The 17,390-nt window shown below is 49.1% G+C and overlaps 1 protein-coding gene across 6 annotated transcripts in view; it reads right to left on the bottom strand.

Moving 5' to 3' along the window:
• Positions 1-17,390, bottom strand: part of akap6 (A kinase (PRKA) anchor protein 6) — a 169,539-nt gene that overhangs the window by 100,865 nt on the left and 51,284 nt on the right. For all 6 annotated transcript variants that reach the window (XM_064329976.1, XM_064329984.1, XM_064330007.1 and 3 more), the window contains 3 exons: positions 17,021-17,272; positions 12,157-13,641; positions 6,663-6,785 (listed from right to left, as the gene is read on the bottom strand). In XM_064329976.1, coding sequence (XP_064186046.1) covers positions 6,663-6,785; positions 12,157-13,641; positions 17,021-17,272 — 1,860 coding nt within the window. The remainder of the gene's footprint in view (positions 1-6,662; positions 6,786-12,156; positions 13,642-17,020; positions 17,273-17,390) is intronic.

The raw sequence follows: 17,390 nt of genomic DNA, 5'->3' as shown, positions 1-17,390 counted from the left end.
ACACAAACACATCCCACACACGTGCAGACGCGCGTATGCACTCACTCACAGGTTATATGCACACACAAAGACAGAGATAGACACACACACACACACACACACACACACACACAAACATCCCCAGACATATTCTTCAGTCCCACTCCACCTATAAACGGTGCTCCAAACTAAAATGCGTCTGTTTTTTATTCCGCTGACTTTCTTATGACGGAAGAACTTAATGTTCCTGCAATTGCACATCTAAGACCAGTAAATACATTAAAAGAAATAAGCAAAGCCTTTTCTGCACAAATAGCAGGAAGCCTAATTTTCCAGCATCCACTCCCAAGCATCTTCCATTACATCGAGGTCTGTCTCGCAGCTGTTTTTACAAACACCCCCCCAACCCCAAGTATTTTTAATTTCCCTCCCCCCCCACCACCCCCCACCCCCACACTGTCAACTGTCATATCTCTCACGCACTCAGTGAGCGCGTGCGGTGAGAGGCACAGGCGGATCTAGGAGCATCATCTCGGGTTCTGGAAGAAGGAGCATGGGATGTGCTTTTGAAGGGGGGTGGGGGGGGTGGGAGTCCCGGGGGAGCCGTGCGGAGAGGCGCCTGGAGCCATCTTCGCCTCCGATTCGCGTCTCGTCAGATCTCGGCCGGGCCTGCCCGCCGCCATTAGGGCCCGCTCAGATCTGGCCGGCCCCGCCGGAGCCGCGCGGGAAACCGCTAACCGGTCTCGGTGCTAACCGCTCGCACTAACCGCTCTCAGTGCTAACCGCTCTCGGTGCTAACTGCTCTCGCTAACCGCTCTCGGTGCTAACCACTGCTAACGCTCTGCTAACGTCTCGGTGCTAACTGCTCTCGCTAAAGCTCGTGCTACCGTCGCTAACCGCTCTCGGTGCTAACCCTCTCGTACCACTGCTAACCGCTCTCGCTAACCGCTCTCGGTGCTAACCGCTCTCTGTGCTAACCGCTCTCGGTGCTAACCGCTCTCGGTGCTAACCGGTCTCTGTGCTAACCGCTCTCGGTGCTAACCGCTCTCGCTAAAGGCTCTCGGTGCTAACCGCTCTCGCTAACCGCTCTCGGTGCTAACCGCTCTCGGTGCTCTCGGTGTACTGCCGCGCCCTGTCACCGCGGCTACCGCCGGTGAAGCTGGTGTAATCCCCTTGCAACCTTGCCGGAGCGACCCGTCGCGCCCGCGGGGGCTGGAATGCCCCGTCAGCTCATCTGGCCCTGATCCCCGATCAGCTCATCTGGCCCTGATCTCCGATTAGCTCATCTGCTCCTGATCTCCGATCAGCTCATCTGGCCCTGATCCCAACCCTCGCCACTACACATAAACATAGGTCATCCAGGGCAGCAGGCCATTCGCAGTACGGACCATTTCCAACCAGTCAAACAGACGGGGGGAAGGGGGTTTGACCTATAAGGACAGACCTTCTCGTGGACACCGGTGTGACCTTGGAGAACATTCTGTCCCCAGAATCCAGGGACGTCACGCCATCGGACAATTCATTACACACATGGCCCACTGCTGCAGTGACACAGAGCCCGTATGCACTGACCCGGGATCAGCTTCACGTTTCTGCACGGCATGGTTAGGGTTAGGTGTGCGTTACCGAGCGCCGAACACCTCAAAAATTTTTTGCAACACAGCGGTGAATTATTGCGGACGCTCTGCAGACAAGGTTTTTTTTTTTGTGTGCGGTGACAGGAGCTTTATTTAGCAGGGGGGGGGAGAGGTTGGGGATGGACGTGTGCGGTTCAGGGCGGTGACAGAGCATCTGTCGTCCATTGAGAAAAATGTCATTTCACCCCCCCCCTCCCCCCCCCCAGGATTTATTTACCGAGCGCCAGCCATCGTACCGCTGGAACGCTGTGGACCTCTGACTGAGCGGCGAGCGTGTGGGGGACGTCCGAGCGTTCAGCGTGAGCCTGGTATCCTGAGCGCAGCCACCTGCGTGTGCTGCTGCTGCACAGGACCAGTGGTACAAACGTGTGCAATGATATATGAGCGCATACGGGTCTGCGCAGTAGTGGAGTAGAGGGGGGACTGTGTGCAGGGCAGTAATAACAGTCTGTTTGTACAAGTGTGTTCGTGGGGACTGTGTACGATGCTGTTTGTAGAAGTGTGTTCGTGGGGACTGCGTACGATGCTGTTTGTAGAAGTGTGTTCGTGGGGACTGTGTACGATGCTGTTTGTAGAAGTGTGTTCGTAGGGACTGTGTACGATGCTGTTTGTAGAAGTGTGTTCGTGGGGACTGCGTACGATGCTGTTTGTAGAAGTGTGTTCGTGGGGACTGTGTACGATGCTGTTTGTAGAAGTGTGTTCGTGGGGACTGTGTACGATGCTGTTTGTAGAAGTGTGTTCGTAGGGACTGTGTACGATGCTGTTTGTAGAAGTGTGTTCGTGGGGACTGCGTACGATGCTGTTTGTAGAAGTGTGTTCGTGGGGACTGTGTACGATGCTGTTTGTAGAAGTGTGTTCGTAGGGACTGTGTACGATGCTGTTTGTAGAAGTGTGTTCGTAGGGACTGCGTACGATGCTGTTTGTAGAAGTGTGTGAGGAGGACTGTGTACAGTCTATTTCAAAAAGTATGTTAGTGGGGACTAATAAAAGGCTGGAGTAATAACAGTCTTTTTTAGGGGTGGGCAGTATAAATGGTATAAACAGTATACTGGAAGAAATATGTGCTATTATATGAATTTGGCTATATTGTCTATATCGGAGAATTGATTTTGACGGTTACATGAGAGCGTCAGTGAACAAACTTTTGGTCAGAACACAGGGCTGAACAAGAAGGAGTGCCCACTGGCCTGGGGCTACTATGGCATTGGTTCAGGCCAGTTGATTGATTTGTCACTTGCCCAATTGGGCCAGTACCCCAAGTACTTGATCATTTCTGTACTGACGTTTGCTTATCATTAACGAACAATAGCTTTATTATCAACATTTGTACCAGTGCTTTCTTATAAATAACTAACAGCCATCTTCAATGTTTGCCTTAATGTAGGATTCTGCTTTTACATAGAAAAGAGCTAAAACACAGGAAAAATTTGCCGTGTTCCATAAACGTAGATATTCTGAGGACTTTTTTTTTTTTACAAGCATCGATGATCCAGACTTGAACCACAACAAAATAATTACTCCTGTTTCTTTAAGCCAATTGTATTTTAATCTGACTTTTGTGTTGTTTGTTGATCGCAATAATTAAACATTCTCAATCGGTTTGAGATATTCACTCAAATGATAAAACTGATTTACTGAAGTAACATTGAACCAATAATGGTAGCCATCTAGCCAACTTGTGTACTTTACTTATTGCTAGCAAGCTAAATGTGATTATGAGAATGAACTAATTAGATATCAGTGGATCGCCTCCAAATCCAATTCCCAGACAAAGAAGTCATCCATGATTTGGTGGTGGCGATTGACATATTCATATGTAATAAAGGACTACATTTTTTTAAACCATTGTTGTAGATTGGGGTTTTGACACTTTTTAATGCAAATAGTCCTGTTTAATCTCCTTGGTTATATTTATTTTTGCAGCTGGGCCAGTGGCAATATACCTGGGTCTGTTGCCCTGATGAAAACAACTTTAATGTTGAGCCCTGGAAAAGATATTGTTCACACAGACTGCATCACTGCTTGCTAACCCTTGTGGTTACTAACCCTGTTAATTTACGCAACATCATTAATAGTCCAATGAAAACACATGGGTGTATGCTTCCCTTTTACACAAAAACAATACAACAATGGTTAATTAATAATAACCAGGGAACATACTAGCTTACTAGCCCTAAGTCTTGTATTCCTTTTAAAGCATTTTCTGGTGAAATTAGGATTAAAAATATATACTGAGATATATAGTCACTGTCCAAAATTCAAAATATATTTTTGGCCATATTTCCCAGCCCTAGTCTGTTTGCAGAAGAGTGTTAGTGAAGAACTGTGTGCAGTGCAGTTATAACCACCTGTTTGCAGACATGTACTTGTGGGGACCGTGTGCAGTAATAGGAATCTGTTTGCAGATAGGTGTTAGTGGGGACTGTGTGCAGTAATAAGAATCTGTTTGCAGACATGTGTTAGTGGGGACTGTGCAGTAATAAGAATCTGTTTGCAGATAGGTGTTAGTGGGGACTGTGTGCAGTAATAAGAATCTGTTTGCAGATAGGTGTTAGTGGGGACTGTGTGCAGTAATAGGAATCTGTTTGCAGACATGTGTTAGGGGGGACTGTGTGCAGTAATAAGAATCTGTTTGCAGATAGGTGTTAGTGGGGACTGTGTGCAGTAATAAGAATCTGTTTACAGACATGTGTTAGTGGGGACTGTGTGCAGTAATAAGAATCTGTTTGCAGACATGTGTTAGTGGGGACTGTACAGTGCAGGAATAACAATCTGCAGAAGCGTGTTAGTGGGGACCGTGTGCAGTGCAGTAATAGCAGTCTGTTAGCAGGAGAGGGTTAGCGCTCTGGCACATTAAAATCAGACAGGCAGGTTAGCGGGCAGGTGCGCGGCGGTGCTGCGGGACCGTGAGCCAACAGGGTGACGCGATCCCCAGGTTTACAGAGAGAGGGGCTTCGCCACGCAGAGCAGGCCCCAAAGTGACTGCCGCTTGTGTAGGGAGGGGAAGAGCAATGCCTCAGCCTGATACAAAAGCGCGGTGGCCCAGACCCCTCTGGTGTTGGGACGGCTTAGCACAATTTGTGGCTCTTAACCAATCGCAGCGCTTTTCCGTGGGGGGAGCAAAGTCTGTCGTTTAAAAACAACAACAACAAAAAAAAAAAAACACAATTGATAGGAGGTTCACAAAGGCTGACTCTGCCACCAGTAATGGGGGGGCGGCGTGCGACACAGAGAGCGTTAAAGGGGGCGGCGTCGAGGGATGAGTGCCTCTGGCCCTCGCAGGGGCGTGAGCCCCCCCCCGTCCGTTTGATGTGTTTTCAACACCCCACATCCCCCCCCCCACCCCTCCCCACCTCTCTTCTCTTCCCACCAGCACTCTTTACTGCTGTCCTGTGAGCACTTGTCCGGACTGTTCATTTTGCTCCGGAGCAGAGTGCCCTCGTTAATGTGATTCAAAGGCCCGGATCCGCCATCCAGCTCAATCAATAGCCGTTTCATTTGGCGCCATCTCTCAATGCCTTATAAAGAGAGCCTGAGCGCGCGGGCCCCTCGTTACCGACGTCCCTCGGGCACCGGAACGCTCCGCGGCTCCTTCGGCCCCCGCGTGCCAGCTGGACTCTAAATCAAAACATTAAATTGTGTATACCTCCCCCGGTTTGTGGGGCCCGAAAAAGCTGGGGGTGCGCGAGGAAAAACAAGAGTGCTTTTCACATTTCCACCCCTCCCCCCACAACCCCCACCCCCCCCCTCGCCCCCACCCATCCCCCGCCCCCCCCCCCGACCCTCAATCAATACGGGCGTGTGAAGCCCCGTCACAATAAAGCAATCTCTCCAGGCTCGGCGGCGAAGAGCCGCAGTGTGACACGGACTGACTAAGCGGCCAACACACACACGCACGCACACACACACACACACACGCACACACACACACACACACACACGCACACACACACTCACACACATACTAACAGTTACACACACACACACGCACATACACACACACACACACATACTAACAGTTACACACACACACACGCACATACAAACACACACATTACATTACATTACAGGCATTTAGCAGACGCTCTTATCCAGAGCGACTTACACAACTTTTTACATTACATTTTATCCATTTATACAGCTGGATATATATACTGAAGCAATGCAGGTTAAGTACCTTGCTCAAGGGTACAACGGCAGTGTCCTTACCCGGGAATCGAACCTGCGACCTTTCGGTTACAAGCGCAGTTCCTTACCCACTGTGCCACACTCCGTCCTACACACACACATACTAACAGTTACACACACACACACGCACATACACACACACACACACACACATACTAACAGTTACACACACACACACGCACATACACACACACACACACGCGCACGCACGCATGCACACACACACACACACACACACACACACACACGCACGCACGCACACATGCACACACACACACACACTCACATTAACAGATACACACGCACTCTCTCACACACATACACAGACAGACACACACACACACATATATACTTGTATGGCAACCAGAGTGAGGACTCCACACACATACATACACACACACGCATGCGCACACACGCACACTCATGCACATACGCATGAACACACATACACAAAAATACATTGTACACAATGCACATGCATAACCCACATATATATATACAAACCTAAACACATACACATTCATATACACACAAACCTCAGTGCATAGTTTTACATACACAGGCTCCATGAGCGTATGAACGTGGTAGCATGAGAGTGTGCTCAAGGGTATGCATACGACCAGGGCGTATCACCATCGCCTGTGTAGCTCGGAATGCGGAGTGTTCGCATTGTGTGTTATTGTTGCATTCGGTTTTATGTGGTGTTGCATCAGCGCTTGTATGTTTTTTTCGGGGTGTGCGCACGCTGTTTGCAGGTGCGCGCGTAGTTCAGCGGGTGTTGCTGACGCCGTTGTGCGCGGACGTGCGTGCGAGGCCTTGTTATCCGGCCGGCACAAAGGGAAACGCGCTGTGACTCACCAGGTGCGTCTCCAGGTAGAGCCGGAGGCTGTCCGTCTCCGCTTTCGGGGGGGTCCAGTTCTCCGTGCTCTCCAGAGCCTCCCTCAGCCAGCGGATGAACTCGTCCAGCTTGCCGACGAACCCCTGCGGAGGAGAGACGAGGGGGACCGCTGTGACCTCTGACCCTGCCGGCGCGTCCGCTCGTTTCGGAGCCCTACCCCTTCCTGTACACATCCGTCTGAGAACGAGCCAGACGATTTCCAAAGTAAACTCTGCCAAAGTAGAAAAAAAAACCGCTCCCTACACAGAGAGAAAGTTGAAGCGAGAGAACATCATTACACACGCAACGGGAGCTCCTGATCTTGATCTTAGAGAGCCTCGCTTGTTTGCAGCTCGGTCTGCGGTGTGTGGCTACTGCCATCTGCTGGTAAGAAAGGTCAACTGCGCCGTTGGCTGAAACCGACTAGAAGGTACAGACAGGGAGAGGGGATTTTCTCTTCTTCAAGGCCATTATTGCACACATGGGTTTCTGGGCATCGTAAGGCTTATGCTCTGTTCTTTATATATGAGATTAGCTATATGGAATACTGGAATGGGCGCGTTTAAATGTATGACATCTCTCAGACAGCCACAGAGCAATATTCTGCACGGTTTTGGGTAAGGCTCTTCAGTGAAGGCATTCATGTAGAAAATACAGTTGATGAGAGGGAAAGAGAAAAAAAAAAAACTGGCCTGTCTTGAAATATAACAGCTGAACTCCCCATAGTAATCACCGCAATCCAATATATTTAGCATTTTCCACTCCGAATCTCCCCCTCATTATCTGGCGAGCCCGCCGCGGTGATCAAAATCAAAGAAATTGATTTAAATCATCTTCCGTCAGAGCAGGAGCGGAGCGAGAGCCGTGGATGCATTAACTTTTTGGTCCTGACTTCTGAAGCTGGGATGAGGGGGGGAGGGAGGGAGGGAGGAGTGGGAGGAGTGGGAGGAGGGGGGGGGGGGGGGTGTGGGCGGGGGGGGGAGACCCGGCCCCTAATTTCAAAGTTTTGGCGCGGGTTTGAGGGCCCCTCGCCGTCCCCGAGCCAGGGCCGCGGACGAGCCCTGGATGCGCTGGTTCCCGTGGCGACAGTACAGTGCCCTGTATCAAAGGAGGCCGAGGGGCACTGCTGCCCGTGGATGTACCCCAGATAAAACCCCTAATATGTGAGCTGGCGCTTATGCCTTAAACGCCCCTCCCACACCGCGCCACGCAGCCGAGCGCGCTCAGTTTACACCAGGGCTGCCCACCCCGGTTCCTGAAGGCCTACTGTCCCGTAGATTTTAATTTCAACCCTGATTTGGCACACCTGATTCTGCTAATTAGCAGCTCAAGATCTCTAGCTGGGACTGACATGCGCTTTGTTATGGTTGGAGTGAAAACCTACACGACAGTGGACCTCCAGGAACAGGACTGGGCAGCCCTGGTTTTGGCACTCGGAAGCCTCGTCAGCTGACCTGTTACACGGCGCTAAACGAAACAGGACGGAAACGAGGCGCTCGGACAGAAAGAAAGGTGTCCAAAAACGTCAGCTGTGAACGAAAGCTTGGCCAGGCTTCCCCGCGTTTAAAAGGCACGCCACTGTTTTAATTTCTGCTCTGCAGAGCCGGCAAATTAACTCGGTAATAGCAGTGCAAGAGCCGGTCAGGCTAACTCTCTTTTAACGCTAAACTCTAATGCTGCTACGCCGTACCTGCCAAGCAAAGATCACTGGGTCAAAGCCACGCAGTTCCTGCAGTACAGGATGTTCCTGCATCTCTCTCTCATCCGCCTCATAGATAAACCTTTCATCGCAGAGGAGTACGTAGCCTCCGGTCACTGCATTAGCAGAGCTTGTTAGGAATTGTGTTTGCAGGCCTGTATAATGTGAAGAGCCCCTTTTATATATTCCTGGAGAAGCGGAGATGGAGAGAAGGAATATGGAGAGGAAGCTCATCGCGTCACACTTGACAAGGCGGAGAAACCTTCAGCTGCCGGAAGTCTGTTGCCATGAGGATGAAGTCATCTCCAGTGGCCCCGTTTCACGCAGTCAATCATCCCAGAGTGTCATATCAGGTAAGGCATCTGGCTGGCTGAGCCTGGCCTAACTTCACCCCCCGCCCAATCCGGAAAGGGCAGGGCGGGGCACATTCTCATCTCAGCTCCACACACTTGTTGGAATGTATCTATTGCTGCACCAGTACATGACTACATTAGATGTGAAGTTGCTCAAGCAGTTATAAGACTATATATTTGATTATTTTAATGTATGTGCATTGTGACCTGCACTGAGGGTGACCAGTGTGACCCATCAGTTTCTACAGTTGCTTAGTCTTCTTCAGGAAGAATACATTAATCAATTTATCCATTAATATAACTGTGATATAAAAATGATGAAATGCACTTGTCATGAACAGAGTTTTAAGCCAGCAAGTGTGAAAACACACACCTGGATTCTTGGGATGAAATGGGCTGTACTGTAAATCTGCAATGTAATTATTTTACCAGGAGGGGGTGCCAATGTAACACTATCGATAGCAGAGGTCAACAAGATAATGGATTCCTGGTGCTCTATAACAGACAAGCTGAATAGTATAAAATATCATGATGACTTTATTTGAGTCCCAGAAATAGCAAATAGCAAAAACATTAACACAAATTTAATGTCTGAATAAGGCATTAAAACAATTAGGACTACTTCTTTGTAGTCACAGGGATCCAGCAATTATATAGTCCCTGCAATTATCAAGTAGGTTTTGACACTGCAACTGCTTAATGATAACCCTACAAATAACCTAACAACCTTGTTCCTGGGGATTTCGAAGATATGAACAGAAGCTTGTGGGTAGCAGAATTTATCAAATTGAAAGAACCCATGGACATACAATTGAAATACATTCATAATTTCATTATAAGAGTAAAAGATATTTTTAAACCAGTAAATAGTTTACAAAAATAAATATTCCTGCTGTTATGACCCCGCGCTTTATAAAACAAGCCTTACTTAAAACATGCTTAGAGCCAGGATTGTAAAATGGAGAGCAGGATTTTATCTCACCACATGGTGGTGGTAGAGGACTTCAACGGGTATTTAATAGACCCTGACCCAGAAGCAGACGGTCTCAATGACACCAGATGTAACTGGATACATTTGATCATCGAAAGATACCAAAAAAGAATGTCTATACACAAGCAAATTCACCAGGCTCAAATCAAATCCTGTCAATGCTGTTCTGAGCCGGGAGACAAGTGTTGAGGATTACTGCACTATCGGCAGCCAACGGGGAGATATCAGCACAAGGAATCAGCCGAGCGCCCACTGTGAATGTAAATACGTTATTTCGAAAAATTCATACGCATACAATCAGCAGGTCTCCGTGAGCTAAAAAGAGATTGAGCTTATCGTGTTTCTGGAGTGTCGCAGTGATTTCGTGTCACACCAAATCATTGACCGCTGTCCACAAAGGAAATGCGGATGTATGAGCTCGATAACATCCAATAACTTACTCGGCGCTCGCGGGGAATTCGTTCGAAATTGAGCATGAGATCCCGGCCCCGCGTGTGCTTCTTTTTGATACAGCGCGCGTAAGATGTGAAAATGAGACTGCTTTTGATGTACCGACTCGGTGCAAGTCAGTAAGTCTAGTCTGCAGGCAGGTAAATGGTGAGCTTGGATGGGCTGAATCGCCTGTTCTCCACATTATGTTCTAATGCCTACTGTATCTGCTCAGTTAAATACGCGCTTTCATTACAGTACATTACAACGCACGCGTCTCAGCCCATTTAAACTCATTATTTGTCATCTAGGGTGTGTCTGTCACTTTTGAGTTTCATCTCGAAAGATCTCGGATTCTCTTGACTCTGCTACCCACCTTGGCTACAAAGCTAATCCACACATTTATAATTCTCTGTGTGGAAAATAACACAGAACGTACCTTTAAGTATAAACGTGGCGCCTGGTTCTGTTCTGATTTCACCTCTGTGATCCTTATTAAAAGTCCAGAAAATGTTTAATGTCTCAAAATCCCCAAATCTGCCTTTACTAAGAAATACTATTTGAAGCATCTCTCTTGGTCTCCTACTAGTTTAATTTAGCATTTAGTTAAGTAGGAATGCTCATGTTTATTGTGGTGGTAATATAACAAATATATACAGTAGCTGGAGTTGCTTTAGTAAGTTATAAAATTAAAATTCTGTTGCGCTCGACAACACTGGTTTTCCAATTTTGCATTGTAATACAATTCTCCTCAAGCCTTTCACTAACATTGAATAGACATCATAGACAAAGACCTTGCAATGAACTATGGGAGCCTGAGGCAAGGGGAATATGGAAATAGCTGAATACACTCTCTTTCAAGATAAAGTTTAAAAGATAGGAGCATCTTATTGACATGCAAATTACTCAACTCATAGAGCGAGAACACCCAAACATGTATAGATGAGTGATTCTGAAATTGTAAAGATGGTGACAAGTATCAAAGATTATAAATGCAGATATACGTACATATATTTTTCATATCAAACAGGAGTGGAATTCTTCCCACCTGCATTATCAGGAGTAATTTATTTAAATGTTTGAAGCGCTACCTTGTCAAGCAGGGACTTATATCCTACATATATCATTGTCTGCAGAGTAGAAATGTATATTTTTTATATTTCAGTGAATTCTCTAGCTGGGGCTGGTGTTATTGCTTGCTGTGTTATTCTGAACATTTTCAAGAGCTGATATTTAGTTCTTTTACAGTGCTGTAAAATAATAAACACGAGCTTTCTTTAACTTCAAATCTATGCTTTCTGTTATATAACTGTACTATTTTTACTGAGTCCACACTATATCTAAATTCTGAAAGTAGTACTGTACAACCTGAATCTTTTCTCACAGTACACATTAACTTTTGTGCCCTCATGAACACTCCACCGTAAACACCAATGCGGATAACCTTAACACCATTTGGCAGCTGCCTCCCTGTTTCTGAATCTTTTTTGAGCAGCTTCCAAATAGCCTATTTCTCCCACATCATTTTAAATCCTCAGAATATTGAAGCAGTGGGTAGAACAACTTTCCCTCATTTATTCACATGAAAGAAACTGTTCTCTCTACAGATACTCAGAAGACTCACTTCTCTCCATCAGAGATGACTCATTCAATGGCCTTCACTTTATATTGGTTAGTTCCAAAATTTCTGGAATTTTTCTAGATTTTATGGACCAACATAACAGAAGAACTGTTGGTCATCTTCATTTAGTTAATTACATATTTGCTTTATGATACCAGTACATTTCTAGCCTCCTTAGTAGAATGTTTTCATGTGTGTTCTAAATGTTGGTATATCCGTAACGCATTCAGACAACCTGCAATGTCCATTGCTCTTTGTTCTCCATTGTTTGAAAGTACAGAATATGTGTGCTGAATATTATATTATTTCAATTACAATGCCTTTCTTCCTTCCCTTCACTGCTGGTGAACGTGGTGCAAGCCTGCGTATTGCCGAGCCTTACCTCGATCTTGCCCCAGATGTCCTGGTCGTTCTCCTGGTGTTGGATGTCCTCCAGCAGCTGCTGTATGAGGGGCTTGTGCAGGCCGGACGAACCGTCCGTCTCGGGGGACGTGGACAGCCAGGCCGGCCTGCCCCCGGCCTTGGCGGGCTCGCCGGCGTTCCAGTAGGCCTCGTCCTCCGACAGCAGGTCGCTGAGGGGCCCGGACTCGATGCTCTCGTCCAGGGAGGGGGCAATGTCGCTGGAGGAGGTGGGCGAGAAGCGGCCGGGGCCAAAGGGCCTGTCGCAGGCGGGGCCGCGCCGGAAGGCCGGGTCGCCGTCCCAGTCCGAGTGGACCTCGGAGAGCTCCCAGTCGTCCACGTCCTGGATGGGCTCCTCGGAGGGCCGGTGGGGGAGGGCCTGGGCCATGGTCTCCAGCCTCAGGGCCAGCATCTCCGTCTTCCTCAGCTGGGACGGGAGCGCCAGGTACTCATCCGAACCGTACCAGCGCTCCTCCTTGGAGCTCATCCTGCTGCTCCCGCTCGGGGACAGCCTGGACCCCTCCTCCTCCAGGATCGGGGCGCCCGCGGTCTGGTGGGGGTCGGGGGTGTCTGACAGCTCGGGGGCTGAGCCTGGGTCCCCCGCCAGAGGGACGGGGGACTGGGCGGGGGACTGGGCGGGGGGCTGCGTGGCTGTGGGCGGGGGGCTCGCACCCTCCCCACCCCTCCGCCCGCCCGTCGGGGGTCCTGGGGCGGGGTTGGCGCCCTGGCCCGCCTCCGAGGAGCTTCTCTTCAGGGGGGCGGGGTCGCCGCTCGCCGGCCCGCCCCTGCCCTGGGGGCCGCTGAGGCTGTCGTACGATTGGCTGACGGCGCTGGGGTAGACCGAGGTCAGCTCCAGCCAGAACTTGGAGCGGTCGGGGGGGTCCAGCAGGGACGGGGTGCTCCGGCTGATGTCGGCCTGGAACCGGAGCGAGGAGAGGGGCGGGACCCTCTTGAGGACGGATTCGCTGTCGTCCCGGGACGCGCCCTCCGGGTACATGGCCTTTTTGGGCAGGGACGGCTGGGTGGGGGACGCGTCGGCGCGGTCGGCGCGGTCGGCGAGGTCGCGGAGGGGCCGCTTGGAGAGGGCGCTCTCGCCCTGCGGGGCCTCGCGGTGCGCGGCGGCGGGCGAGGCGGGCGAGCTGTCGGGCGAGTCTGGGGGGTCCTCGGGGGTCTCTTCGACGGTGGGGCTCTCCCCGTCGGGGGACCCCTGGCTGTGCTGGGAGGACAGGCGCTCGGCGGCCACCGTCAGCAGCCCTACGCTCTGGATGAGCTCGGGGAAGTCCTGCTCCAGCTCGGGGTAGCAGCTGCGCGTCTCCTGACCCCTGACCTGGCCCTCCGGATCGTCGCCGGGGCTGTAGTCGCTCAGCTCAAACGCGGTGATGCCGCAGTCCAGGGAGAAGTAGTCCTGGCTGCACTTGATGGTCAGCTGACCCGAGTCGTCGACCTCTGTCAGAGCGTCCAGCCGGGCCTGGGGAAGGGGAGGGGGAGGGGGCAAGGGGTGGGTGAAAAATAATATCTAAATAATACAAAATTCACACTCACGTTCCCTCCATATTCATGGCAAAAAATATTGTGCCTATGAGAAAATTATACATTAGTACAAAGGTTAACAGTCGTAAATAGTCCACAATTTATAATGTGAATTCAGGATGCCCATCTAATTATTGCAGAACTTCAAGCAAGCAATGTAACAGTGTAAAAAAAACACAATGCCATACTATCCTTGTACTGTAATTACAATTACATGATTGTAAATACAATTTTACGGTTCATTTATGATTAAGGTCTGAATCGCGGATGAAGATTATTCCAATAATCTTGCGTAATTAGATTCACAATGCACTTGTGTTCCAAATCCCGTAATTATAAACACGATGTGGCTAGCATACAGATGCGGTGACACATTAGTCATTTAATTCACCGCACAGGTTACAAAAATGTCAGTATAAGACCAACATAATTAACAGTACGGCTGTTAAAACAAATGAAGCAAATAATGCTAAATTATATTCTGTCTGAGATTGTAATGATTTATAAACCAAAAATGACCTTGACCTTGCACACAACATCCCAACGTTGCCCTTTCTGTTTAAGAAAAACACAAACATATCTAAGGCAATGGGTGCTGCTGATCTCTGGACACACTAGAGGGGGACAGCGGCTGTTTTCATTAATGAGACGGCTGTATTTCTGTGTGCACATACATGTGTCTGTGTGTTTGAATGTGTGTGAGTGAGTGTGTTTGGGGGGGGGGGTTCTGGCTCCTGGTCACATGGTTATGATTCACACTTCCAGCAGGGGTGTAAAGGAGGGGCTTCCGCTGCAGTGCTAACCTTGAGCAGGGTGCTTCATTCCAGCACAAACTGGCCTAAACTGTAAGTCATGCAGGGCTGCCATCACAGTGCAACGTAGAGAAGGGCACAATTTCAGGCTGCTGCATTGACATCACCGCTACAGGTTTCTACCGTACACTGCTTCAGTAAATAACCATAAATGGAGGTAAAATGCATAAGGCAAGTACGTAAATAATGATGACACTGATTAGAGTGTTATCCGAGTAAGTATGCTGGTGTGAATATCAGCGGAGAGAAGAACAGGGCGGTGCTTCCGTCGGATGCAGTGAGAGTGCTGGAGGGCTCTGTGAGGGAGACTATGCTATTTCCAGCTCTCGACGCCCACCAGCTTAAACAAGCGAGAAGACGACCGCCATTTGACTCGATTTATATAACGCAACCCAAATAAAATAAACAAGATGTGCAGCTGTGCTGGAGAGGCTTTCTCATGGCAGCCAGCGATGATAACGACCTGTAGCATTCTGTCAGCGTTGCTGAGTTACGGATGGTTGGGTGGCTTGGCTAGCAAAAGGCTTCAGGGTAGGTCAGTTCGGAGAACAGCAGAGTGAGAGAGCATACAGCTCATACTGTAACTGACATTCAGGAAACAGGCAAAATATGTTTCTAATATCAAAGCTTTCTGTGAGCTCATACACTTCATACTAAGGGGGATAACATGCAAATTGCCGCCTGAAAGGTTTGAAACACATTCATCTGCGAGCCATTGTTAAGAGTGAGACGATTTTGGAGAAAAAAAAGCAAGAGACAGAAGAAAATGAGAGTGGTAGAGGGAAAGAGAACGAGAGAGAGAGAGAGAGGGACAGAGAGCAAGAGAGAAGGAAGGAGAAGGGGCGGGGGAAGAGAGACAGAGAGAGAGACCGGAAAGAAACCCCACAGGGTCTCGGATCAGCTCCTGCTGCATGTTGTTTACAAGATGCAGCCATTAAAGCGATTAAATCACTCATTAGTGCGTTAATTTCGGGAGAGCGGTTGGAGGACGCGCTCGCAGCCGGGCCGCGGTTCGCCGCCCTCACGTGTCCAAACAGCGCCAAGGGCAACCGACGCAGCCCCGGCTTCCGTCTTCATTAGATCCCCGCCTAACAGCGAGGGGCGGGAGAGACGCGTCCGCCGTCAGCCATTCCGTGCCGATTTTCCACCCCCGCCTAATTTAATGCCGTCTTCCTGCCTCGGTGTTCTGTTCAAAAACACGGGGGCTCGGACACTGTTACCGATTGTATTATCTGAATGTGCGTTTTTACCCTGTGCCTCTTTTGCTTGAGTGATCTACCATCGTAAATCCCTAGAGACTGCAATTATTGCAAAAAAGCTAGAATTTATTTAATAACCAAATGGCTTCAATCAGGATGACATATCTTTTTTTGATATCTTACAACAGGAATTGTGGAAGTGTGATGAAAAAAATGCATACATTTAAATAATAATATACAGCACATAATTCTAGCACATAAAGATTTACTGTAGCATGTAAATGGCTTGTAAAGATGATGAGGGCCTGCTTATTCCTCTCAGTAACTCCCCCTAGTGGCTGAATGAGCTACTTACCATGATCAGGAGAGCACAGTGACTCACCAGCTTCCATCATCAGCAAGACTCAGCTGAACTCGAGATAAGGAGTACCTTGTGCAGCTCTAATTCAGTTCTCTGGTCTAGTGGTTTAAATTACCGTTTAAATTACCCTCTAAGTAAACCATGATTTAAGGTCCTTATTTCAGGTTCTGTTTAATTCATTTCTTATTGTCATATGCATATGCTAAATTAGCTACTGCTATGGCAAATACTACTAAATAATAATAATAATACTAAAAATGATATTGTGTGTGTGTGTGCATGACCATGTGTATGCATGTGTGTGTGTGGGTGTATGCTTGCACGCACATGTGTGTGGATGTATGTGTATGTGTGTGTGCGTGTGTGCATACCGGGGTGGATGCATATGTGTGTTAGTGTATGTACGTGTGTGGTGCATGTATGTGTGTGTATGCTTGTGCGTGGGTGTGTGTGTGTATGTATATGTGTATGTGTGTGGGTATGTGTATTTGTGTGTGAGAGAGAGACTGTGTCCATGCACACTTGTGTGTACGTATGTGTGTATTATGTGTATGTGTGTGGTAGAGACAGAGAGAGAGACGATGTGTGTGTGTGCAGACTCACCTGGTTGTGGTCCTGGGAGAAGGCCTGCAGTGTGTGTGTGTGAGACAGAGACAGAGAGAGAGTGTGTGTGTGTGTGCAGGCTCACCTGGTCGTGGTCCTGGGAGAAGGCCTGCAGTATGTGTGTGTGAGAGACAGAGAGAGAGTGTGTGTGTGTGTGCAGGCTCACCTGGTCGTGGTCCTGGGAGAAGGCCTGCAGGATGTGTGTGTGAGAGACAGAGAGAGAGTGTGTGTGTGTGTGTGTGTGCAGGCTCACCTGGTCGTGGTCCTGGGAGAAGGCCTGCAGGATGTGTGTGTGAGAGACAGAGAGAGAGTGTGTGTGTGTGTGTGTGTGTGCAGGCTCACCTGGTCGTGGTCCTGGGAGAAGGCCTGCAGGATGTGTGTCTGTCGGGTGTAGTTGCCGTTGGAGTCCTGCAGCCCCTGCAGCAGACGCTCCCGCAGCACCAGCACAGACACGCGCAGCTGGTGCCAGAGCAGCTGCACCGTGCGGATGTCCACGATGATGTTCACCGAGTAGGAGAGCAGCTTCAGGGAGAACTCCGTCTCCAGCAGGGCGTGGATCTGCTCCACGTGGTCCGAGATGTCCTCACAGATGTCCTACGCGCAGACAGAGAGGAAGAGAGATGTGAGACGCAGGACCAATGGACATGCAGATATCAGGACCCCAAAACCGACAGACACGCAGATATCAGGGCCCCAAAACCAGCGAACACAC

Source organism: Anguilla rostrata, chromosome 1 (genome assembly GCF_018555375.3).
Source record: "Anguilla rostrata isolate EN2019 chromosome 1, ASM1855537v3, whole genome shotgun sequence".
Classification (NCBI taxonomy): domain Eukaryota; kingdom Metazoa; phylum Chordata; class Actinopteri; order Anguilliformes; family Anguillidae; genus Anguilla; species Anguilla rostrata.
Note: the sequence above shows the minus strand (reverse complement) of the source record. Positions and strands in the feature narration are given on the sequence as shown.